General features: G+C 37.4%; 5 protein-coding genes across 6 annotated transcripts; 3 read left to right on the forward strand and 2 right to left on the reverse strand.

Annotated features, from left to right (window-relative positions):
• Nucleotides 1-132: 132 nt before the first annotated feature.
• LOC103342232 (EF hand calcium-binding protein family) lies at nt 133-1,298 on the forward strand. The gene is made up of 2 exons (XM_008245845.3): nt 133-621; nt 1,080-1,298. Exon 1 carries the CDS (start codon nt 133-135, stop codon nt 613-615), a length of 483 nt encoding a protein of 160 aa, XP_008244067.2. The 3' UTR covers nt 616-621; nt 1,080-1,298.
• On the reverse strand, nt 1,273-7,723 carry LOC103342280 (putative phospholipid-transporting ATPase 9). Its single transcript, XM_089041039.1, has 11 exons — nt 6,626-7,723; nt 5,149-6,509; nt 4,834-4,944; nt 4,434-4,710; nt 4,088-4,176; nt 3,887-3,995; nt 3,328-3,537; nt 3,095-3,220; nt 2,879-2,977; nt 2,380-2,571; nt 1,273-2,194 (listed from the first exon to the last, which is right to left on the reverse strand). Exons 1-11 carry the CDS (start codon nt 7,016-7,018, stop codon nt 1,565-1,567), a joined length of 3,597 nt encoding a protein of 1,198 aa, XP_088897165.1. The 5' UTR covers nt 7,019-7,723; the 3' UTR covers nt 1,273-1,564.
• Nucleotides 7,724-8,093: 370 nt separating this feature from the next.
• Nucleotides 8,094-16,474, reverse strand: TGH (SWAP (Suppressor-of-White-APricot)/surp domain-containing protein). Of its 2 annotated transcripts, XM_089041040.1 has the most exons (16): nt 16,051-16,474; nt 15,421-15,511; nt 15,227-15,321; nt 14,401-14,504; nt 13,499-13,560; nt 13,337-13,411; nt 12,969-13,120; nt 12,634-12,709; nt 12,450-12,536; nt 12,238-12,315; nt 11,724-11,868; nt 11,017-11,506; nt 10,535-10,819; nt 10,311-10,439; nt 9,832-10,050; nt 8,094-9,220 (listed from the first exon to the last, which is right to left on the reverse strand). In XM_089041040.1, the coding sequence occupies exons 1-16, from the start codon at nt 16,183-16,185 to the stop codon at nt 8,474-8,476; spliced, it is 2,970 nt and encodes a 989-aa protein (XP_088897166.1). In that variant the 5' UTR covers nt 16,186-16,474; the 3' UTR covers nt 8,094-8,473. The 2 variants fall into 2 exon arrangements, with proteins under 2 accessions (XP_088897166.1, XP_088897167.1); XM_089041041.1 differs by lacking the exon at nt 16,051-16,474 and having other exon boundaries at nt 15,437-15,498.
• Nucleotides 16,475-20,040: 3,566 nt separating this feature from the next.
• On the forward strand, nt 20,041-22,888 carry NF-YB13 (nuclear factor Y, subunit B13). Its single transcript, XM_008245841.3, has 6 exons — nt 20,041-20,182; nt 20,295-20,350; nt 21,072-21,161; nt 21,625-21,719; nt 22,129-22,197; nt 22,467-22,888. Exons 2-6 carry the CDS (start codon nt 20,296-20,298, stop codon nt 22,626-22,628), a joined length of 471 nt encoding a protein of 156 aa, XP_008244063.2. The 5' UTR covers nt 20,041-20,182; nt 20,295; the 3' UTR covers nt 22,629-22,888.
• Nucleotides 22,889-23,719: 831 nt separating this feature from the next.
• On the forward strand, nt 23,720-24,855 carry LOC103342228 (MIZU-KUSSEI-like protein (Protein of unknown function, DUF617)). The gene has a single exon (XM_008245839.2). The coding sequence runs from the start codon at nt 23,840-23,842 to the stop codon at nt 24,677-24,679; it is 840 nt and encodes a 279-aa protein (XP_008244061.2). The 5' UTR covers nt 23,720-23,839; the 3' UTR covers nt 24,680-24,855.
• The last annotated feature ends 1,769 nt before the right edge of the window (nt 24,856-26,624 follow it).

Consider the following 26,624-nt stretch of genomic DNA (forward strand, 5'->3'; position numbering starts at 1 on the left):
CTCCTCCTCCTCCTCCTCCTCCTCCTCCTCCTGCACCACAATTGTCACATTGTGTTACAATCTCTCTTGTCATTTTTGTGTAGATTGTGTCATATTATTAGTTGTCATTGTTGTTAATATAGGACTAAACTAATGCCTGCACTAGCAGTTGATCAACTTAACCAGTTAAGAGACATCTTTGCAAGATTCGACATGGACTCAGATGGCAGCCTCACCATTTTGGAGCTCGCTGCCCTCCTCCGGTCCTTAGGCCTCAAGCCCTCAGGTGACCAAATCCATGTCCTGCTAGCCAACATGGACTCAAACGGAAATGGCTCCGTGGAATTTGATGAATTGGTCAGTGCTATATTGCCTGACATGAATGAAGAAATTTTGGTAAACCAAGAGCAACTATTGGAGGTTTTTCGGTCCTTCGATCGTGATGGTAATGGATATATAACTGCAGCAGAGCTAGCAGGGTCCATGGCCAAAATGGGTCAGCCGCTAACGTATAAGGAGCTAACAGAGATTATCAAAGAGGCTGATACAGATGGAGATGGTGTCATTAGCTTTAATGAATTTGCCACCATAATGGCAAAGTCAGCCTCAAGTTTTCTAGGCCTTGCTCCCTCATGACCAGAGGTTCCTGCTACATGCTATAGTTTTGGCCCTGTAAACATGTTAATCTTTATTGCATTGCATCATCCCACGAAGAAAAATGAAAATTTTCTCATCTGCTTGACTAATCTTAGATTATACTCTTTTTTTTCCTTTTCTTTTCTGACCACCAAACTAATATGCTGAGTACTTTTTTCTTTTCTCCAATACATTTCATTGGGTAATTTTGTTGCTATTAGTTTTGTGTTTACAAATAATTGAACAAGAGTCCCTTGTCAATGAACAGGGATCCAAATTACCTACAGAATTTTTTATATTTTTTATTTTTGGTGATATGAGGACCTAATCCTTTCTTTTCTAGATTTGTTTATAGAATTAATCTGAAACCTGCATTTGTTTATAGATTTGTTTATGCACAATGGCATTGGTATATATTTTTTGGATATCTTTTCTTAATTTTCTTTTCCTGTGAAATTAACCAGTCATCTTTGCTTCAACCTTCCTTGAATTGTGGTGCTTCTAAGTTTCGCTTTCTTGGATTTGGGACGACGATGCCCAAAGAAGAATGGCTTCACAGAAGAAATACATTGTTCTGCTGAAGAGATTTTCTTAGTTTGTAAAGCAGAGAAAGATTGTAATAAAGTCATTTAGGAAGCAATAGCATCAGCTAGAAGATACAATAAAAAATAATAAAAAATTCTTATTGTGCGTTATGGTACATCTGATACATCATACATGATACAAAAGGTTGACCAGACTATTCTCTACATGAACTCCAAAATTCAAAGCTACAGTTTTGGAGCTTCTAGACATTGAAATATCCTAAGCAAAAACTTGGAAGGACAAACCTTAATCCCTGGGACACATTTGCTTGTCATGGAGCACAACTACAAGACACTCTATGTAAAAGAGAAAAAACTCCTCTTTGGAAATAATGTACATTATCTTATGATAAGAATGTGAAAAATTAAAGGCCCTCGAGCTTCTCTTCAAAGCGTTTAGATGTCGCTTCAATGCGGGCTGTGTAACCTACTGTTGTGGGTCTTATGGATCTCTGGCGCACCATATGACAGAACTCAGGGTCATCTGATTGCCCATCTGTTCTTATCCACTGTATCATCTGATGATACATGGGGAAAAACCTCATTTGGATGGCTGCATAAGTGAAATATGGTAGGAGGGAAGAGACCAAAACAAATAGAGTGAGAAGCCAATAAAATGGAGCTGGTGCACAGGCTTCAATGAAAACCTTATAGGCTGTGGTTGATATGTCAGGGTCCAAGGCTCCATATGCCAACTGGAAAATATACCAGAACACAATGCCACCCCAGATGAAGAGATGTTGAATATATGTGAAGTAATTGATGGATAGTGCCATTTGACAGTTCACGACCCATACAACGCATGAGTACATCGTGGCCCCAAAGATTTCGAAGCCAACAACTTGCCCACCTTTACGAAAAGCTTGACTACCCATTGCCACGAGGCAGAAGAAGAAGATTATGGTAGCAGTCACTACCCCATTCATTGCCCATCCAAGTATCCGGAGCCAGCTAAATAAGACATTTTGTGCACCTTCTTGGTACAATAGAGGGAACTGTAACATTGAGACAAGACAAAGAGAGACTAAAGATCAGTATATGATCATATGATATTAGGTATGGACACAGGACATAACCATTTTTAACCAATTATTTCTGATGTGAAATAAGCTTCTATGAAGAAAACAAAATCTCCATCTACATGAAATGACAAATAAAAGGAATAAGTGCATGGACCCACCTTGAGACAGAACTTGGCTGAGACATCTTGATCAAACACTCCCAAGGCAATTACCGGAAGTGATGTGAAGAAGACATTATATAGTGACAGATACCAATCATTGTATGCAGTTTGTCCCGAGAATGAAGCATAAATCTCAAAGAAGAAAATAGTAAAGCCAAAAGCAATGTTCTTGTAGAAGAAATAGCATATCTGTCAAAAAAGGAGAGGAGTACGTCAATCATTTCAGCTTTTCTGAGACCATTAAAATTAAAAAGCAACATTAGATTCTAAATATAAGGAGTCTGCATTTCTTTGCCTCTCCATAAGCAGGATGGGATTGCACCCGAGGCAGTGTGTTAGCGTGAGAACATTTCTTAATAACATAAGCTTCTGAGGTCTAACAATTGTCTAGCAAGAATGATGGAATCCACAAAAGATTCTAGATCCATCACAGGTTAATACAAAATAAAATACCATGAAAAGCTAAAATTCAAATTTTATGAAGAAAAGAATTTACCATTGATGAGATTCTTCTGTAACACCAATGTCCATGTACAAGTAACAGGCGCTCCAAAAAACAGAACTGTGCAATTGCAACATCACTTGACATGACTGCCTGAAATTTTGGGTTGGCAGAAAGGATAAGTCAGAATTCATCAAGAGAAACAAAATTTCAAAAGGGAGTAACTCATGATGCAACAAAAACACATGGTGCAACTTGTTAAGAATTTACCTGCATTCCTTCAACACCGCTGATACCAACTCCAATATCTGCCTCTTGAAGCATTCCAACATCATTTGCCCCATCACCAATTGCCAGAGTTGTGTTGCCATTTCTCTCTTTTACCAGTCTTGTAACCTGCATTATTTTAAATAAAACTATTTTGGACTTGATTCTTTTTAAAATCATAGACTAAGAAAATGGTTTAGACGTGTTGGAACTTATTTCGGGGGAGGGGAACTTACAAGTGCTTTCTGTTTGGGAGATGAACGACAGCATATAACAGATGCGCAACTGATGGCAAGCTCTATAAAGAGGTCCTTGACATCTTTTTCTAAGGCATAAGTGAGTGAACTCCCATCAATAATCAAAGCCAATGCCTCAGTGTTCTCATCTGGTGAAGTGAGCAAAGCCTTTCCCTCATTTATTTGATGGACAACACTTTCCTTCAATGCCTAAAGAATCAGAAAGGTTTCATCAAACACCCACAGCATGACAGTTATCAGCCAGGAGATAACAGTTTTAAACACTAGCATGCTAAAAGTCCTAGTTAAGCGTCAATGCAGTGACCAAAACAAGTGTCTAGAAATGTACTAGATAACCAAAAAAAGTCCTAGGTGCAACCGTGCAAGTGATATGCTCTGCCATGGTTGTTTTATTTGTATAGTGGACAATTATTGTTGAAGTGAAAGGGACAATCCTAGAGATTTGTTATAACCCTAAGTTCGCCCTTCCTATCAACTACCTTTAGTGCTCAACCAATACAAAAGGAAAAACAAATATCCCATAAGAAATTTGATTTACCTTGGTAACCATGGACTTATCCTCCACCTTCTCTAATGCTTTAACTTCTGGAGTCTCTGAGCTTATTACTATTTGTTTCATTCCTTGTCTAAGCAAACTGCATGCATATCTGGAAGGAGCAACAACAATGAAAAGGTATACGGTGAGAAATGCTTCTATACTGGAATCCATCTACTGATACAAATCAGTCACAAATCATACCCAATATTAATTGCCGTCTCCATTTTATCTCCCGTCAAAACCCATATCTTAATTCCAGCCTGAGCAAGCTTGTCAATGCATTCAGGAACCTATTCAGCACAGAAAGAACAAACAAAAAAAGAAATTTAGTCCTGAACAAAATACAAATCTCCAACAAAGTCATTATCTGTATTAACTACTGACCAAACCAATATGTACTAATGTTTGGTTTGCTTGGGAGCTAAACATATGTAGTAATTAGAAGCAAAAGCAATGCAGTAATAGTTTTGCTGACAACCAAGACTTTACAACTCATTTATGCAAGTATCTGAGTCATTTTTTCACTGTAATGTAAGTTAAAACTCACCCCATTTTGAAGTTTGTCTTCAACTGCAGTAGCACCAAGAAGAATCAAATCCCTCTCTATCTTCTCTGAAACTTGCTCGACAATTTCCTCCCGGTCTGAACTAACCAAATTTTTGGCCTCAGTAAATTCTTTGTTGAATTCAACATATTCTTCTTCATCAAGTTCACGATATGCAAGTACCAAAGTCCTCAAACCAGCATCAGCATACTCGTTAATGTGTTCCTTAGTCTTCTCTTCGAACTCCCTTCCATTCTTTGCAAGTCTTTCAAACATGACACTGCTTGTGGGATAAACAAATAAATATCATGTTTGTCTAAGTTTAGTCAACTTCTGAAATTAGGAGCACCATAGTAAAATGAACTCTGGCACACACTTTCAAGCGAGGAATAAGTTTACAAACCTGTCAGCACCTTTACAAAGCAGTAGTATCTTTCCCTCTTCAGTTCTTATGATCACAGACATCCGCTTTCTAGAACTACTGAATTCCAGTATGCTCAAAAGCTTATAAACTCTGAGAACAAAAAAAAAATGTACGCACTTAAAATATTTATTTGACAAAAACTCAACAATAGCTTCAGAACAACATATATCATAGCGGCTAAACTGCAGTAATAAAAATAAATAATAAATAAAAAAACCCCAAACATGTTAGAACAGAGAATATAGTACAGTTATTTTATCCATATTAGTAAAAGTCCAAGTGCAAGAAGCTGACCTTTCAACCTTCCTTCCATAAATGGGATCCAACTCATGCACCGAGATGCTTGTTTGAGTCCTTTTATAAAATTCAAACCCCAGCTCTCTTGCTGCAATCACAAAAGCTGCCTCATCTGGTGATTCAGCTTCATATGATACTCTTCCGGTTTCTTCATCAATATCAGGTATTGCAGTATGACAGATAGCTAGTAACTGTAGAAACTTCTGGATTATGTCTGCACGAGGCTCATTAACCCAATGGCCATTCATGATCCTTTCATCCCTAAAATTAAAGCCCTTTATCAATGACTTGGCTTCAGTCAAGTCTTCAACATGACTCTCTTCTTCTGTCACCTCTTCAGCTAAAGATGACTTAGATGAGCCTTTTCTCCCGGCTAAAGCTCTCTCAACTTCTGTAACTCCACGCCCAAAAGCAGTCCCAGCAATGGAACACTTGATAAATTCCATTGAGTTGCAAGTCAATGTTCCTGTCTTATCAGAAAGTATAGTATCAACTTGGCCAAGTTCTTCATTCAAGTTCGAAGTACGCGCTAGGGCTGGCTGGTCAGTTTCCTCATAGTACATGTGCAGATCCTGGTTTATGAAAGTGCACTGAAGAACTTTGACAATTTCTATTGATACATACAAGGATATGGGAATCAAATAACTATACAACATAATGGCTGTTAAAAATTGCAAAATTGCTGCAACTGGTGCCTTCGTCGGATCATAGTAAACTGTGGTGTCATCTGGTCTGAGGTACCATCTTATCATTCTTCCATTTTCGAGGTCTTTCCTAGTTGTAACCCCAAAGACAGTGGCCCCAACAAATGACATCAAAACTAAGAGGAAAAACAAGAAGTAGATGATCTTATCCATCCTCCTCTCAACTTTGCTTCTCTTGGAAGGTGGAGCTGTTGAGTTTTGCATAACTTTTGTGTCATGACCTGTGAAGATTACCACCCCATACACAAAATCTGTGTTTCGTAGCTTGGAGTCCCTAAGCAGAAGCTGCTGAGGCGTAAGAGGGTACGGTTGCTCTTCAATCTCCAGACTGCCTACAAATGAGTACAAGTTTGCATTTGGGTCTTCACATCGGATTACACCCTTGAAATTATTGAAGCTCGAATCTTCATGCAGATTAGAAGTTGCTTCCAATGCTTGTTTTAATTTCAAATTAGTTTCCCCATCAAGATTGGTGGTCTCTACATAGCAAAGTGCCTCATCATAGCTTGATGAAAGTAAGATAAGATCAGCAGGAAAATATTCGTCCTTTTCCACCTTCACTATATCCCCAACTTTCAAATCCCTCCACTTAGTATACTCAAAAACTCCATCACCATGATGCACCCTAACTTTCCTGTTGTTCATTTCAATATCCTGATAGAAGTTTTAAAGACCTTGGTTACTAATCTAATTCTATAATAGCACTAAATAAATATGGTCAAATACAGAAACAAATGCATCAAACAAGGTGTTGATATAAGAAAGTTTACCTGTCTTTTGCGCCTCCAATCTTCAACAGCCTCTTTCCCCATTGTAACTCCGATCACAACGACGAGAGGGACGACGTTGCTGACAGCAGAGTAAGGAGAAAGTGGTGTAAAAGACAATATTGCACAGATGAGGAAATATATATTGGCAACCCTTCTGAATTGCTCAAACAGTGCTTTTGGTAAGAATGTAGCAAGTCTGTACTTAGTGGTTCTAACATAATTGCCTTCATAACTGTGAGCAGCGGCCTCCAAGCAGTCAGGGTCGTTGCAGTAAACTACCCGTGAGAAGCCAGGACCTCCAATACGTGAATGCTCGCCATTGAATGATGCTTTCCCACATGAGAAGGCATGGATTCTGCCAAAATGCTGCTTCTTTCTTCTACCACCACCCATTTTCTGCAGCTAACACTTCCCACATAAATTGTGCAAACACAAAAAATGACTCCCACTCTATTGAACAACTGATCAATCCACCCACGAACCCAACAACCAGTTTTTGACCAAGATGCTTCAGTGCCTACCACTGCCTAGCAACTTCTTGAACCAGAGCCCAGCTGGCAGGTGGGATGAGAACAAATCTCAGAAAGTTGCCCAATTCCCAACTCAGTCACCCAAGAAACAGACCGAAGACTGACTGATTGAGAAAAGCAAAACAGGAACTTCAGCTAACTACCCAAAGAAAGGCCAAGAGGAACCAACCCAAAAATAGAGTGATCTGGAAACAGTAAGAAGAAAAGTTTTTTAGCCAAAATAGAAATGTCCTAAAAGAAAAAAAATGCAAAACAAGATCTTTAATGATGAAGCTTGTAATCAAAATTCACAAAGTCTTCCACTTCATATTTAGAGACTCTGAAACAGGACACAAAGGTATTTTGAACCTCTAGCTTGCCAAGTTTGACTTGTAGCTAGAATCGCCAAACTTTGAAAGTGGAATCAGACCAAAAAAAAAAAAAAAAAACTTTGAAAGTGGAAATGGGCTTCCCATGGGAACTACTCAACTGCTTCATTAAATTAATAATGATTTCCACCCTTTAAAACGCTATCTCAAACCAAATCAGAACGACTTTTTTGTCAAATGCAAGAAAAAGATATAAGAATAACACAAATATCAACCGCTAAAGAAGACTATAAAATACAAGTATGAGAAAAACTTCGCGTACGGACCAAGCCTTCTAGAAGGTCAATAAAGAGGCGTAATTATTGCCATTATGGATCTCTGGAAAAATAACTGACCCAAATATATTCCCGTAGATAAAATATTTAGGCAAGGAAAAGGAATTAAAATTAAAAATTAAAAATTAAAATATATGTCCGAAGGAAGACAAATGACGTACTTCTTAAATGACAGATCATAGAGTTAATCATTATCAGAAACGTGACGCCGCGTTGTGGAAGGGTCAAACAAGACCAGCCCACATGTCCATAATGAACAGCCTAATGCTTTGCTTTTCTCAGATAAGAGCGAGAGTAACAGAAAATTTCTCATTGCGCTAATAGGCTCATTAACCGTACATTATATTAGCTCTGAATATTACATCCAACTGCAGTAATGTATCAAACTCTAACAGGCAGGCAGGCATTCAATCGTGTATATGTTGGCATTAACATCTCAGATAATGCATAATGCTTCCTACACTTCATCAACCAAAATCTAATTAAATCAAAGCATCCAAAAAGGAGCAACAAAACAAAGTTCCCAATCAACTGAACCATACAAAATATGCTGTCACCCAAAACCTATGCAAACTGACATTCCATCTTTATGATGTTCCTTCTGTGAATATTTCTTGATATGTTTGCACGATAGCAATGGTTTCATTGCAGTGCCGAGGAAATAGGACTTTATGTTCAACCCCTCCTTTTGTGCTTATCTCTCTTTGTTTCTGAACGTTCCTTCTCCGGGGAGTCTCTGCTTCTATGCTTGTGATGTTTCGAGTGTTTTCTGCTACTACTACTGCTCTTTTCTCGAGAAGATCCTTTCCTTCTCCTTTTAGAACGAGAACAGTGACGGTCTCGGTGATCACTGGATGAATCGCTATCAGAATCACTGTGTCTATGCCGATGTCGCCCAGAGCGCTTTTTACTCCTTTCATCTTCTGATGATGAACTGCTGCTCAAATTCCGGTGCCGCCTTGAGGGTGTTTTGGCCTTCCCATCCTCTTGAGGTGCCTTTTCCAAAATAATTTTGTCAAATTGATTACCGAAAGACCCAGTCTCTGTGTATTTGCTATTACTTCTTGCTGAGTTACCATTAACAGGTTCAATATTTCCACGTGGACCATCTCGAGCAATCTCCTGGCTGTGCAGAATCTCATGATTGGAAGAAGGCGCATTATCAACTCGCACGATATCAGAATCTACAGAATTAACAGTAGCAGTTCCTTTGGGAGGCACAGAATTCCCGACTTTGTTCATTGATGAGGGCAGTTCAGGAGGAACCTCTAGGCCTAGTTCTTTACCCAAGGATTCCAAAAAGTCACCTGCAATCAAACGGTTTAATGTTGTATTAGCTGCTTCACCCTTCTTCTCTGGATTGCCCACTTCGTTGTGAACAGAGGTATCCTCTTCATCATCTGAATCATCAGAAAAGATAGCCTGCACACAGAAATGAAGATTAATATGAGGTATATCCTGCATATAGCATATGCATGTAAAACACGAAGCGCACTGGATTATGAGGTGAGAAAATACAAACACTTAAAATTCACCCCCACCCCCTTTTCTTCCCCAACAAAGTAAACAGAGATGTATGACCATTGACCAATATATGAGAACAGGCAAGCGTCTTCTGATCTAAATAGCTCACAACAAAATTATGGGTAATTACAATAATTCGCATGAATAATAGTAGGACAAAATGTCAGACACCAGAAAGAAATTAAAATAAACTAAGTCGATGCAATCTCACATTTCAGAGAACTGACACAAACCTAAGATCTTCTATCCAAGCTGCATGCAAGCATTACTTATCAAGGAGCATAGAAGAAAAGAGTGACTTCACTCAACATAGTACCCGAGAGCTCTTTTCTTGGCTTAATCATTCATAACAGTACAAATAATGGTGAAGAAGATTCATGAATGTTTTCCAATTACAACATAATAGGGGGGCACTTTTTTGGTGTGATTTATTTGCAGTCCGCAACATGCAAGAAGAAAGAAGTGAATTCGTAAGGTACTAATAAATAAATAAATTCTGGTTTAAGCACCTTGTAAAGGTCAACTGGCCTCTCAACATTTTCAGCTTCAACCTCAACTTCACTTTCCTTGTCAGCTGCATCTTTGCTTAGTCCTTGGGCATCAGATTGAGCAACAGGGAATGATACTCCCTTTGCAATTACAATTTCTTCTGCTTTTGTATCTTTTCCAGAATCTGATGTAAAAATAAGAGTTTCCATTTTGCTCTTCATTCGTGGAGCAGGTGGTGGCTGCAAGTGGCAATAACATATCTTTAAGGTATGGTGTTAAGGAAAACGTGTTTACTGTGTACATCTTTTCTAATGGATAAACTGAATACTAGAGAGATGTACTTCTTGGCTCCAGTTTGAGTGTTTTGAGTGTTTGAGTGTGTGTGTGTGTGTGTGTGTGTGTGTGTGAGAGAGAGAGAGAGAGAGAGAGAGGTTTACAAAGTGAATAATGCATACAAAGAAACAGAACAGGAGTTATAGAGGAAATTATGCAACTATACCTTCCCCATGTAAGGATCAATGAGATCAAAGCGTTTGCATAAAATAGGTGAAGGACGCCATTGATATTCCTTCCGTTTTAAGTGAACTTCCTTTGTGATCGAATTTTCAGCTTGAGTATCTTTAGCTTGCTGTTTTCAAAAATTAAGAAACCAAATTATTAAGAAACCAATCTGAACCCACATCTACAAACTCAAAACCTAAAAATCACACATTGAAGCCATACCGCTAATCCCCCAGAAGTAAACTGCATGCCTCCAGAAGATAAATACTCCATAAACTGTGATGTGGAGAGTTTGCTATCTTTACTCCACTTCCCTTTCTGTATTGCCTCGGCCGCAGCCTCAAAGTCCATTCTCTCACGAGCACGAGCTGCTTCTGACATATGACTAGCCCCACCAGACTCGGTAGATCGAAGTCCTCCTTGGTACTTTTCCTTGAGAAACCGCTCAAACCGTTCTTGCTTTGCAGGATCCTCTTTGAAGGGTTTTGCAGCTTCCAGCATCTCACCCTAGATTCGACACATAAAACAAAGTAAAAAATTTAAACTTTCCTTGAGGTAACAACCGCTCATAAAAATCTAAAAAATGATTGGTAGCTAAAGCAATGTCTAAGTAAACAAAAGCCAATAAATTACAATATGGATTCGAACAAACATACAAACGTAAACATTTGAGAAAGCAGATAAGCAGGATGCATGGTACTCACATGTAATGCAGGTTTAGTAAATGTATCTGAAAGATTGTACTGAAGCTGAATGGCATCTGCAGAAGTAGCGGATGAATTTGAATCTTTGGTGCTTCGTTCCAAAGGCCTTTCCCCTAAAATTTGTCCACGGCTCTCTGCTGTCATCTTCTGCATGTGTGGAGACAATTTTACATCCAATTTCTGCTTGGTGTGATCACTTCGCTTCTGTTGCTCCTCCCACAGTTTCCTTGCATAATAATCATGGCCATTCCCTCCAACTAGAAAACTAAACAGAGGATTTGACTGGTTTTTCTCTCTGGAGAGATCCTCAAACAATTTACCACATCGAGCTACTAGAGTTGCAACCCCATCAATTAAAAGTTTCAGATTATTGTCCTCGGGAGGAGGGACTTCTGGGGGACCAGGATCTCCAAGCTTGTAGCCAGTCTCAAGAGGCCCGGGAAATTTATGGTGGGGTACAAAATCTTTTGGAACCACAGGAGGATCAAATCTGGAACAAATCCCAGTGTAATAGTTAACAGTTATGTATTCGGCAATGAACAAGCAGAAAAACAAAAAATATATATTTCATTTACAGCATAACTAATTTCAAAATGGACTCATATTAAAACATGCAGGAGGATCAATTCTTCAGCATATTCACATGCATATAAACTAATAAAAAAAAGTGGCAACTCATGTGCATCATAAAACTAAAACCTAATTACCGTTCATGCTGGTAGTCAGAATTCAATGCAAGTCTAAATCCAGAGAGAACACCTGGCTCCTTTCTAACTGACTTTTGCTTGCCCTCCGTGATTGATCTTGAAGGCTCATCAATATCTTCAACATAAGTCTCCTCAAAGTCATAACCTGCACAATACAATTGGAAAAACTAAAGCATAAATAATGAATAATATTTCAACAAAAAGGTAACCTGGTTAGCCCAAAATGAATCTCACCAACAGATCGAATCACTATAGAACTATAACTATTTACCTCAGTAGATCACAAACTGAAGGAAATCATGCAACTAAAAATATAATCAATTAACCAATCTGTGGCCTGAATTAAGGGGAAAGGAAAGCATTAATTACATCTCAGCAGTTTCTCCCAGAAAGCATAATAGGGAAAGACAGCACAAAAGTAAAGAACTTATTCTATCCAATGAATCCAACAACTCTATTGCATCTATTAGTTACTGAGAAGAGAAGATTGATTATTCACGACGAGAACACTAACCAGAGGCATAAACATCCTCATCTTCAGCATCAAGTTCTTCAAGTGCTCCAATTCCAAAACCAGGAGCAACCTTTCCTGCTGATGAATAACAAGCCAAATCAATCATAAGTTGAGACAAAGCAATCCGTACAATCTAATAAAAACAATGAGGGGGCAGAGCCCTAGATAATAAGGCCAAAAAGAAAGCTTTTTAACTGAATCGTAAATCTTACACTTGAAACCAAAAAGATTATTATCCATCGAAGGGGCACTTCTATATCCAATACCCTTATTATCAGATAAGCGTGACCTTTTCTTTTCTGAAAATAAACAATTAAAAAATAGTTATCAGGAGGATGCATTAGATTGCTCGTAGTCACAGAAATATGACCAAGTTTTCTACAAATAATCACATACCCCTAAACTCAGGAGCATGCTTATAAGGATCAAAACCTAATCCGTGAAGGTCCTGCTTTGGGTAGAGTACATAAACCTGAAGGAAAAGATGTGAGACACAGAGAAAATCCAACAGAATAAAAAGAAAATGTGATCCCATTGTTGAAACACCATTATTTTTTTCAAAATTTGAAATTGAAAAAAGATATAGGAAGTATTGAATCACTACAGGCTCCAGATTAGCATGTTGCAGTAGCAATGTAGTATTTCCGTTACTGGGAAGGATATCCTGAAAATCATGGAAACCCAAAGCAATAACAAAATAATGACTGACATAGCAAAGAAAAATTACTTACAGGTGTGCTTTCTGAAGATTGAACATCATCACTTGCAGGCGGATCAATATAACTCTCAAGTTTGCCAGGAACAGACTCAGGGTCAGCAGTCTGTTTTTTTGCATCACTGGAAGAAAATGCTAAGAAAGCTTTTCGAGCTTCCCTTCGAGCATCTGTACAAGGCCAAGAAATATTCTAAGACTTTAAGTCAAGAAAGAAATACCTCAACTAAAGAGAAATCAGATGAAACTGTATCATAGAAATGGTGTGGACTTTCAGCTTAACAAAAACTAAAACATGTGAAAGTTCCATCATCACATATATGTAAATTAAAAAGTAAGAAATGTAACATATTCCTTAACAAGTAATTAATCCTTTTCAAAACATACCATATGATTTATTAGTATGTGAATCCCTGATTGAACGACCATGACGCCATCCCATCTTCAGCAGCAACTTTACGCCTATTCAAATACCAGCAAGTAGAGGCTAAAAGATGTGCAACTACCAAAGGAAACACTATTTTAATAAGTAACCCAACTTAAACAAACCTATAGAATCTGTGGAAGGAAGAACTAATTCATCAGGAACAGGTCCAGGAATAGCTGATGGCCTGCATGAAAAAAATAATATTAAAAATAAAATAAAATATAAAATAAAATAAAGATATATAAAAAAGTCAGAAAACCATGCATGAAACTCCTTTAGGAGTGAAAAATGAAGAGAAAAAAAAGGTTAAAAGGATACAACTCATAACATTCATCCTCATTATGCACTGAGCTGAGAAAATGTGAAAACAAATGTAAAACAATGGGTGCAACATTTCACCATATGGACCACCGACCATGTAAAGTAACAAGAATAAAGCTAATATATTGTGGAGAGATTTTTTTATAAATAAAAAAAAATAGGATGCACTTTAATTTTAAATTTGGCAAGCAACTGAAGATCCGCATTTTTCTGTCACATGATAGAAGCTGCTGGATATCACATCTCCATAAACTAAGTTAAGAGTTCGACTAATGAACATCAGAGCATTTAATATATTTATCACTAGAATGCACGGATAATTAACTATTTGTCCATGTTGAGAACTTGAGACAAAGAATCTTATTCCTTTAACCAGCAAATCTAATAAAAATGTGATAATAAATTTTATTCCTTTAAGCAGAAAATCAACTAAAAAATGCTACTCATTCTACTCTCACCACAAAATTTCCAAGAGAGAGTGGGGGTTAAGACTCCAAACGACCTCATGGGTCATAACCAAAGAATTTAATTTTCTTCAGCAACACAACAAAATCACAACACTCAACGATAAGGTTAGGATACAAGAATAAGTAGCATCCAGAACCTTATCACTTTCATCCAAACGGCCCAACTTGTATTACTGTCATCAAGTTGACTAAATGAATAATTATTAAACTAGAATTACAAATAACCCATACTTCACCTTTTTTGTTGTTCCTTCTCAGCTTGTTTCCGAGCAAGTTCTGCAGCTGTAAATCCAAAAGTATCAAACTGCAAAGACGTCCCCAAAGATTGGCCTTCCAGTTCCTAAAATGTTAAGAAGAAGAACCATGAAGCTGATTTGGAATCTTAAAGTAAAATCATATTACTGAATCAACCAGTTCCAGAATCTCATTCGACACAAAATGCACAGATTGCTACTAATAAATGTGTGACAGGATACATAACAACATTCTCTACCAAATTAAAATGAGCAAAATATACTGACGATAATTTTCACAAGGATCATAGTTTTTTTACAATAAAAGACCTTCGCCACCTTTGGAGTTAGAGTTCAAAAGCAATTTTACTTCCACCTAATGTTGCAATTATCTCAAAGGGAACATCACCTTCTGTCAACTTCAAAAATCCTAAGTTCATTGGTCTATACTTTCCTCATTTGCAGTAATCCTCAATAGAAGTATACTACCTCAGTTTTCTAAGAGCTAGAGAACAGTCAACATTAAATAACAATGAAAATTACTTTATTTCCTACTTTCATTATATTCTTTGCCAAGTAAATGAAAATTATTCAAATGTTTGAAACTAAATTTTGGAAAGGTATGTTTCCCACCAATAAATTTTCACTCCCTTCAAAGTATAAAGTTCATATTACACAAATCGAATTACTAAACATGAAACAAGCATGCATACACGTTATTGACCCATTTCACAACATTGACAATTTTGTAACACATTCACAAAGTTGAAACATATAACTGAAACAGATTCAAATAAAACTAATAGGTCAAAGCCAAAATAAAACATACTTCTTTTTCATCTTCATCTAAAAAGTTCAAAATGTTCTGCTGTTTGACTTCAGCTCTGTTCTTCCGGGATGACACAAAGGACTGTGGTGTCCACCCTGCAGAATTGTTTCACATCCCTTAAACCATTAGCTACCCTTGAAAACTCTTAAGAAAAGGGATCACACATTCTAGTTCGAAGGAAAGAGTAATGATACCCTCTTTTGAGCCCACCGTATTGTAATAGCCAGCAGAAAACCCTCCACTAAATGCCCCATGAAATCTCCTTCTTCCTTCTTCGTCTCTAACCTGGAGACAAAAAATTACAAAATTAGTTAAACATCATCACACACAAGGCATCCTTCTTATGAATCAATGAACAGAACAGTTGTAAATTAGTTAGGACTTAATTCCATGCAGAGTAAGTCATATATGTCTCATTAGAGTTCTTAAATTAGTTCAATTAAAATAGCATCATTTGGCATCCCCAAAATCACTTGGCAGTATTTCACTGTATGTGTTGAGCCAATTATCATCTTCAATGTTCAAATTCAAAAGGGAAAACAGGTCATTTCAATCTGCGGCTTGTTATCTAAAGTAAGTCTCAAATTCCTTTTCAAACCTCCTCATTTACCAAACAAGCTAAGTACGAAAGTCAAACTCCTTCTGATCCCACTTCCTACCAATCCTTCTAAGCTAACATAAGTGATATTACAACTCAAGTCTCCAAAACTTAACATACATTTTTCTCGACTCTTTTCACTGTCTCGAGTTTTCTCAGGAACCAAACAAAATATAGAAAATAAATAGGAGCAAAATAGAATATAGCAGGCGAGCAGAGCAAATACCTCTTGCTTCCAAGGAACGAGAGTACGTAGGTTACCAGAGGCCTCGGCAACGGCCTTCTTCTTACGGCTGATGATCTCTTCCTCACGCTCTATCGGTGTTCCGTAGAACACGAAATCATCTTCGTCCCTATCCATTCTTAATTAATTTCTTAATATCTTGAACATCAAGGACAATGCCGTGTAATCAAATTTATTAAGACAAAGAGCCTAATGAATTGGATTATGGAAAAACAAACAGATTTATGATATTGCGAATAAGGATTGGGGCTTTTCTTCCAGAGTATCGTTACAGGGCGAGGCAAGGCGAGCAACGCAAAGCCCTCCTTCGAGCTGAGATAAAGAGGGAGAGAGCGAAGTAGACGAAGAGGGAGAGAACGTAGTAGTATGTTATCTTTGGACCCAAATAATGGGCTCGGCGGCCAACCCATTTAAACTCGACCCGCTTAATTTCCCCCAATATTTGGGATTTTTAGCCAGGATTTCACCCAACCCATCTAACTATAAACGAATGTACAGCCGAGCGGTTATACTCGTTTTTCCAATTTTTTTTAAAATAGTATAGCCGGGAGGCTTTACTTGTTTCACACGTGACGCCTAGCACTAAGCGGGTACTTTTTAATATGTATACATAGCCAAGCAGCTATACACAGTTTTTCTGTTGACGAAATTTCGTTGGGAGAAACCTTATCCGCAAAAATTTGCAAGCATAGACTGTCTTAAGCGAAATTTCTTGGAGAGGTTTTTAAAAATAAATATAAACTTAGTATCTTTAGGCAAAAAAAATTTTTAAAAATTTCTTTTTCAGTAATTAAATAATATCTTAACCTGATTTAATTACTTTCATTAGAGCATCCACAATAGGCTCCCTAAACCACCTCGTTAGACAAATTTTAGGGAGGAATCGTAAAAATGCAACTCCAACCACGCTCCCTATCCACCTCCTAAAATAGGAAGTCCTCTAGGAGCTCCTAAATCTGAGGAGAGAGAAAGGACTCCTAATGGCTCCCTATAATTTAATGCTGCTTTATTTAATGAATATTTCAAACTTTTATTTAATGCTAACTATTTGCTAACTATTTTTTATTTTATTTTTTAATAGAGATGGACCAATCAAAAAAGAGTTATAGCATTTATGACTCTCCAAATTAGGGAGTACGGTTGGAGTTGAAATTTTTTAGAGAGCTTCTAAAATAGTTTTCTTATATTCTTAGCCAAATTTTAGCTAAGAAATAGAGAGCATCATTGTGGATGCTCTTAGTAATTATGTTCTAACTATTATTTCTCTAGTGAATAATTAGTATTAAATATTTTAATTAACATCATAAATGATATTACTTAATAAATAATCTTTAGTTTTAAAATTTTTTGAATCAAATACTAATTATTCTCTAAGTAAACAATAATTAAAACATAAGTAATAATTAAAGTAATTAAAAAAGGGAAATTCATATTATGTTATTTATAGAGTATAGCCGTGCGGCTGTACTTTTAAAATATAACTATTTAAAAAATAAATAAATAAATTTGGGCCGCCTAGGTGCTATGCAGGTCCTTTTAAATAAAATGAATAGTATAGCAGTGCCCCTATACTCTTTAAATATCTAATGGTGCCTTTTTGTTTTTAAAATTTTTTCTCCCTGATTTCCCTTTGTCGATAAGTCTAGTCTAAAGCATTATGCATTACGTTTAGGCTATTACCAAGGTATAGCTATTGTCCCCTTTTGATTTTTTACTTTTCTAGAGTTATTATCCGTATAAAGAATTTAGCATTTTTCAATTTAATACTCGTATTATACATGTTCGTACATATTTTTCAATAATATTTCCATTTTTTGTATACGTCTTAAAGAATCGCCTAAGGGGCCACCACATGTCCTTGAACTTTAAGTAGCACGACAAGTGCCGTTTTTCAACCATATCAGCAAGTAGGCTTGTTGAGGGCTAGTATAGGGATCCCTTCGATTAAGGCTCATTTCCCTCGTGTTGTCCTTAATGAAAGAGCTCAATCATATACAGTATAAACAAGTACTAAATTGATCAATCAAAATATAACTCCTATAATTTGCAAATCTTATTTCTATATATATATATATATATGACATATGATGGACTACCAGTGTCAACCATGTATCCTTCTCGTATAGATAACTTGGACCCTATCTGGGGCTTGGGCCCGTGCTGGGCCTTCGAGTATAAATGACTTGCGGGAAGATCTGCACACTTTGAACGATATCAGAATTAGGACGGACTGAGGTTGATCCCAGCCTTACCTACTATGATGGTTAAGTTATAAACTATCTTTTGTTTGAGAGAGAATGGATGTAGGGTTTTTATCATATGAAGAGTTATTATGTAGGGTTTTTTATCATATGAAGAGTTATTATTTTTGTCCAGAGATAGGTGAGGGATAAATGGGAGAAGGAGAAACCCATATATTTTATGGGATAGATCTTTTCTTTATTCCCCTAAGTTAATGCTTTGTTTTTTACCACCATGCTTTGTGACAAGGGTCTGGTGGCGAAGTGACAAATGAACTAGGATATGAGATGTATTAAATGTTTCTTATCTATCACCAACTTGTTTTCTCAGAGATCGAATGGTAAAAAGACACCTGCTTAAGGATGGGACGTGCATCAACCGACTTTTTCTGTCTGCCAGGCTGTTTCATTTAATGCATCTCTAGTCAAGCCATGGTGCCGTTATGGTCGGGTCGGTCTTTAGACACCCGATCACCTGTCTCATTCTAATCTATCACATTCTCCCTAAGGAGTTCTTTGTTGGTCATATATGCTCAGCATGGTACACGAGGTGTCTTCCGAGGGGCTCGACTCACAGTAATAGTATAAGCTATCAACAACCAGTATATATATTTGGGTTTTAAATTAATTGCTTTTCTATTGCCATTTGGTTTACATCTTGCCGCCACCAAGAAAAAATTGTCAATTATTCTCAAAAATGCTAAAAAGGCTAGATGGCCAATGTTGTTGGACAAATTTTTAAAAAAAAATTCATATATTGTGGATTCAACATGCATGCTTACTTACATGGAAAGGGAATTCTATTCCTAACCATTCCTTTGTTTACTCGCATGTTGGAAATGAAAAATGATTCCTGATATAGGGACAATGACATTTTGGATGGGAAAATGATATTGATGCCATTTTCCTTGAACACAAATATATTAACTTAATTCTATATAGATATACTAGGAAGTAATAATTAAACTTTTAAAATATGGTTATTTTTACATATATTAAATTGGATTTATTATTACTATATAAAGAGTTGTTTTTTTTTTTTAAAAGGTTTATTACTAGATTAGAGAACTGAAAAAAAAAAAAGATTAGAGAAATTTTGTCATGTGTTCTATGTAATTTTTTTGGTCTGAAACAAAAAAATTTATCATTTGAAAAATTGTGTAAGTAGTTGAACAATTTGAATTTATTTTGCAAGGGCATTTTGGTAATTAATCTGGTTTTGATTTCAATTCCTAACAATAGTAAACTGTTTTAATGAGAATTCGGTTGTTTTCATTCCGATTTCTGACAGTTAAAAATAATTTAATTAACTCGATTTCTACTTAATTCATAAATACTCCGATTCTTAACTAGTAAACATGCAAAACAACTGCTTAGAATTTCATGTCACCGTTAACCAAATTGTAAATTGCTTTGTTTGGGTATTCTACAATTGATTGGCTGTTTTGAGTCTTCTCATCGAACGCTTCGAAGATGAAAGAAGAACTCTCTCGCTAACTCACATCTCGCCCCTTATTAAAACAAAGGGCACCATCCATACCTCAACGCGCCCCTACCCCACGTGCAAAACACCCCCAACCACTTATGCGTGAAAACACGGATGTCGAAAACTCCCTCAACAACGCCTAAAATCAGCGCGTGGTGGACTTCGTAATTTTCAACGCGCTTTAGGGGGCTTGTTTGCCCTAATCGCCTGTGAGCGAGATCTGGCTTCTTATCCTGAAGAACCAATGAAGCCTGCCCTTCCCTGATAAATCCATATATCAACCATGCCCCTCTTCGTGATCTTCCTGCAACTCGGATCGTCAATCGGTTGATTCGTCGGCCTACGCCTTCAGATTCACGCTCGCTCTCCGATTCGACTGAGTTATCTGGTGAGTCCTTTCGATTTTGCGAGAAACTTCAGATCTGTAATTTTTGTTTTTCTCATATATAAGTTCTTGTATATACGCGTATATGTATATATTGATTTTTGGGTTAATGTAGGATGGAGCCGATGGACATCATCGGGAAGTCAAAGGAAGATGCTTCGCTTCCGAAAGGTAGATTCTTATTTTAGGGGTTTTTTTTGGGTTTATTATTGTTGTTATGTTTATCCATTCCATGAAATTTGTTAGATTTGATGTTGTTTCCCCCTGTGAAGTTCAGCTGTTGTCTTTGAGTTTTGTCATAGATCGATTTTGGCAACATCGGTTGCCATAGGGTTTGGGGGATTATCACTGTTATTGAATCCTTAGGTGATTTTCAGTGAGTTTGCCGCTGTACTTATTTTGTGGTGATAAATTGATTTATTAATTGGGGGTTGCTAATTTATGTTTCTTTATGATGAATGAAAACCTTTACCTATATGTTTTCTTTCTCTACTTTGCATGTAGTTGTGCAGAATAGTTGCACCAGGGCTTGGCACTGGCAAAAGTTATCTTTTATTTACTCATTCTGATCATATGTTATGTCCTTATAACCTTCACCTCTCTCACTTCATCATATTATCTGTACTTTTATCATCCCTGATTCTGGCTTTTCATGGTTTCTTTGTGCCCTTGAATTCCCTGTAGGCGCATCTTATGCTGTTTTGTACACAATATTATTATTGACTACCAATTGTTTTTTGATACATCTCTGTAGCTTTTTTGCTGGTTTTACTACGATATTTGCTTTGTCTTTGTTGTATTGCTTAAAACAAATTCTTATGGCATGGAAGTATGTCGAAGGATAACTTCTTAAAACAAAATTGCTCAAAAATTTATTGATGTTCATTTTCAGCAACCATGACCAAGATTATTAAAGAGATGTTGCCGCCAGATGTCCGTGTTGCAAGAGATGCTCAAGATCTTTTGATTGAGTGTTGTGTAGGTGAGTATATATAAGTAGTTTAGCTTTAGTTTATCTGTTACATTTGTATGCATTAAAGCACACAGGTAGATTGTTAATCTGTGTTAATCCAAACGAGTTTTGTTATTGTTAATGCATCTATTTTTGCATCTTGGTTTCTGTATAGTTCAAACCCATATCTGCATATCTTTTTGTCAATAGCGTGTTCTGCAAGTTAAACATGGTTGTTTCAGGGAATACACAACAAAATGCATTGCGGATTCAATACATAAGTTTCAATCAAAATTAAAATACAGTTACTTTTCGGATTTTGAGGGATTTTTATTATCAGTTATGGCTGTTGAAACTCTTCTTAACTTCTTTCTTTGCCCCATAACTTTTTGTTTTGTACTGTTGTCTACTACGTATGCTAGTTCTTTTAAGGATGTTTTATTTATTTTCATTGCTGAAGGAAACCTTCATCGCTTATGTCATGCCTTTGCAGAGTTTATAAATCTCATCTCATCAGAGTCTAATGAAGTTTGTAGCAGAGAGGAGAAAAGAACAATAGCACCTGAGCATGTACTGAAGGCTTTAAAGGTTTTTGACCAACACATTTGAGCATATTGTTCAGTTTCTAATTTGGTTCTTGTTTTTTCTGTGGTCTCATTTGTTGTCTTAAATTGTTTTTGTCCATGGTGCATCTGCACTTTCATATTGTGGTTTATCGGTATGTCTATCGGTCTATGCATACATTTCTATCGCTTTACTTGTAGGCTTTATCTAAGTGAAGTTCATGTTTTCTATCACAATAGTTATTGCCACATTGGTCTATGTGGGTCCTTGAAAGAAGTGCATATTTGTGCAATAAGCCTGAAAGTGTAATCGGTTATTTGTGCGTATAATTGGTCAATATTGTCATTACTGTCGATGACCAAAAATGTCTGTATACTATGTACATGTTCAATAATGGCTGCATTATGACATTCATTCTATTCTGTGTTATCAGGTTCTTGGGTTTAACGAGTACATTGAGGAAGTTTATTCAGCATATGAACAACACAAGCTTGAGACTCTGGTAATTGTTCACCATGTTATGCTTTCTATGTTCCTCATATAAGTTATGTTAAAACTTAAAACAGGATGGTACCAATTCAGTTGAACCTTGATAGTTAGGGAATTGACCCTTTGTGCAGTTGGTTTAACCGCCAGTTACCTCTTTCTCTTATACACGCTTATGGATGCACATACACAAGTCAACTAGTTCACATATTTTTATTTTAAATTGTCAAGTAATGGTGAACTTGCCGCATAAACTTGTACTGATGAAAGTGAAATTCCTTCCAGCATGACTTGGCAAAAAGTGTGAAATGGGGCAACGGAGCCGAGATGACAGAGGAAGAAGCCTTGGCTGAGCAGCAGAGGATGTTTGCAGAGGCTCGTGCTAGAATGAATGGTGGAGCCACTGCGCCCAAGCAACCAGACCCTGAACAAAGTTTAGAGAGCTAACTGTAGGATCTTTATTTTTCTTGAATTATCGTAGGCAAGCGTACTTGACTCATCATCCATTTGTGCTTCTAATATGGCTATTATGTACAAAGAAAACCATTGACTAGTGTGCTGGCCTATGCCAATATGCACTTTAAGTTGTATGCTCGTTATGGATCCTTGTCTATAAGTTAATGTAATTAGTAAGAGTTTGTCCAACCAAAACCCTGGTGCCCAATTGTATGTAATTATTTGGGTTTATTTAGTTGCAGTTTGGAAAACTAGTTGTGTTCTCTGTTCTGTTTCTCAATCGTGATTGCATTAGCACGGTGACTATTGTTGTATTTGTGTTTTTTTTTGGCTTTCACAAAAACATGGAAAATGCATGTTGACGGCATGCGATTGCTTACAAAAGTAGCTGTCCTCCGAAAATCATTCCTCATAGAAACTCATAAAAACACCAACTGATGTCGTAAGGCCACCTTACCTTGAGAGAGAGGAGTTCACCGGTCTCACCAGGAAGGAAAGTGATGCTTCAGTGGTGTTATAGGATTTGACATAGAATAAAGAAGGCATGGTTCGGTTGGGTCCCCACAAACATTGAGGTGTCAGTTTGCAGGTAGGTGGTGAAGTTGTAGACTCTGCACCCAACATAGCCCATGAGAATTCAGGGCTTCCGATACCAACAACACCTCTTTTTGTGCAGTAAAAGAAGACGACATAGCTATGGAAATGGAAGGGCATGTTGTGTGACTTGTGATTTGTGGATTGCTTTGGGTTTGTGTTTGTGTTGGGCTTTGGTTTGCCATCTCTTGATCTTTCTTTACCCTTTTTTGTTTTGGGATTTCATTAAGTCAAAAGAGTCAGTCAAGCAACTCTCCTCCTCCACCTCCTCCTCCCAGGGTAGTACCCCACTAGAAAGTGAAATAACAAACACATTGTCTCCTCAGATTCCTTTCTTTTCTATTTCAAAATGAAATCTCTCTCTCTCTCTCTCTCTCTCTCTCTCTCTCTCTCTCTCATTCAGTTGGTGGGTCAGCCTATGTTTCTTTTGTCAGGATTCTCTTGGGCTACAACAAAAGGGCTAGAAACAAAGAATTAATGAAAGCCCCACATATCAATAAAACTTAAAAGACAAGAGACCAGAATCCTTTCTTTCTCTCTCTCTCTCTCTCTCTCTACCCACCAAACCATCTTTAAGGACTGCCTCTGCCATTGATTGCTTTTCTCATATGAAGACAGTGAGCATGGCAAGGACCTTGCAAGACTCTTCCTCCAAGAGACACTTCCACTGGACAAACAAGGTTGGTACTGAAGATGATGATCATGTAGCGCTTCCAAGCTTCAAGTCCTCATCCTCCTCAAAAACAACTGATCATGAGGAAGAGAAGAACACAGAGCATGATCATCATCCCAAACCACAACATGGCCATGTGGCGGCAGCAGCAGCAGCTCATCAACTTCCAAGGAGGAAACTTCAGGCAGCCGCAGTGTCCAGGCTCCGTTCGGTTCTCACCGCCTTTGGTAAGAACCGTTCGAGCCTACCACTCGGGCTTGGACCCCGAGTGGTAGGCACCCTTTTCGGCTCTAGGCGTGGTCATGTACATTTTGCATTCCAGAGGGACCCAAATTCACAACCAGCCTTTTTGATCGAGCTTGCCACTCCAATCAGTGGGTTGGTTCGAGAAATGGCATCTGGGCTCGTTAGAATTGCCTTGGAGTGTGACAAAGACAAAGAAGAAATGAAAAAGAAAGACAAAGCTCTGAGGCTGCTAGAAGAGCCTGTGTGGAGAACATTTTGCAACGGCAAGAAGTATGGTTTTGCAAGCAGAAGAGAATGTGGGCCCAAGGAGTGGAAGGTGCTGAAAGCTGTGGAGCCAATTTCAATGGGGGCTGGTGTTTTGCCAGCTGCTGCAGGGAATGAAGCTGAAGATGGGTCCGATGGTGAACTCATGTACATGAGGGCCAAGTTTGAGAGAGTTGTTGGATCCAGAGACTCTGAGGCCTTCTACATGATGAACCCTGATAGCAATGGAGCTCCTGAACTCAGTATCTATTTGCTTCGAGTCTAATTCCACTATGTGCTTCCATTTTTGAAGAGTAAGCTGATGGGGATACTTGTTTTGCTCTTCAATTTAGGAATTGGAGGCCTAGTTCTCTCCAAGTAGTTTTCTTTGTTCTTTTTTCTATTTATTTTTATTTTCTGTTTTGGTATATTTGGAGAAAATGGTTTAGTGGGCTTAATGTATTTTCATATTTTGTTAGTTTAGGTGGGGGGGCAATACACATGATGGTAGGTGGGGGGGTCATGAAGGTGTATATGTATAGCTTTTTCCAATCCTTAATTAAGTGATGATGAGACAAGGATGCTAATGCAATCATGATTGTGTCCTCTTTGCATTTTTTCGGGTTAATTTCCTCTGCTTTTCAAATAATGGCTTATCTCAAGTTAATGCTGAGAAAGAGTTTTCTTTCACTAAGGAAGAAAGTCTAAATTGAATTCTCAGCCAATATAGTTAAGCCAGCAGGTAAGCTGAACAGAGAAAGGGAATGGACCCTTGTCTCTTATGATTCTGTTTTCTTGGTACAGTAGATGAGTACAATGATTTCTTTGCTATTTGGAAGCCCATCCTCTGCATAACCAAAAGTGCTTTTGGTAAAAGCACAAGCTAATTCCTGCATAACCAAAAATGTTTATGGTAATAATGGAAACTCATATGAGATCAATATGCAAAAACACAAACTGGATTTTTTCCCCCTCTCTGTCCATGTAGCTGAATGAAACCTTGTTCTTAGATCACAAGATGGCTGCAAATGCATATAGCCAAAAGGGAAAAGATTTATGACGCAAAGAAGCAATTTTCTTTTTTTTCTTTTGTCTGTGTGGGGGCAATTTCTTTTCTCTTTCTGATATGTGGGATAACTTCAATGATAGGTTTTGGTGTCTGTTTTTGCTTTACTAATAATTCCCTTTCCCTGTTTAAGCTTGGATCCTTTTTTTTTTGCATTAACGTTCATTCATACACATTCTTCCCATAAGATTTGGGCATTTGGTCTAAAAGTATAGGCTATTTCAATTTCCAATCATTGCTTTTGATATATAATTTTGTGTGAGAATGATCCCAAGATAAATTTACTGAAGTAGTCATAGAAGTCATCAAAAGCAAAATATTAAAAGGAAAACCCAAATCCAATTCCTGACAGCAGAATTTGGCTTTTCTTATGATTGACTGCTTTTTTCTTTTCTTCTTTAATCTCTTTAATTTTTGGTTCTGAATGTAAACTTGTTGACTGCTTTTCTACCTTGGCATTTGATTCCCTGCTGAATTTAAATGCCCCTGTTACATTCTCTTCGGTAATGTGTTCATATGGCTTCCCCTTTTTTATGGTTAGGCTTAGACCACTTAAAGTATAATAACCTATCAGTTCAGTTGTGAATTTAAATGAGTTATGCAATATTGAAGTGAACTCTCTCTCTCTCTCTCTCTCTCTCTCTCTCTCTCTCTCCTAGTTTCAAGGCTTTCAAGTATGCCTTTTGTTTCTTCTCTCTGCAACTGCAATGAAAAGAATGGGGAGGAGAGAGAGCCAGACACCTCTTTTAAAAATGCTGTGTGTTACAGCTGGGACAAAAACCATTCCCTACAGGCCTCAAAGGATTATCTTATCACAGAAACCAAGGTTCATTTTGATCATCCACTCATCATTCTTTCAAAGGATTCAAAAGTTGGTGGCTGGCTGTACATAAAGTTAGCTAGCTAGGCCACTGCTTTATACAATTATTATTCAAATAAATACAACAACCTTAGCCCTTCTTCAGCACTCAGGTGTAGTAATTATAATAAAAAAAACCCAAAAAAGGAAACTTAGGCATATATTATACACACATAGGAGGAGGAATGAAGTTGAATCTTTACACTGTACAAAAATGCATATATGGATATGTTTTGATGCAACACTTTGTTAATTTGGCCTTAGTTAGGAGCTAGAAGCTGCTGTTATGGGGAAGGGGGACCAGTT

Source organism: Prunus mume, linkage group LG7, assembly GCF_029339155.1.
Source record: "Prunus mume cultivar Tortuosa linkage group LG7, ASM2933915v1, whole genome shotgun sequence".
NCBI lineage: Eukaryota > Viridiplantae > Streptophyta > Magnoliopsida > Rosales > Rosaceae > Prunus > Prunus mume.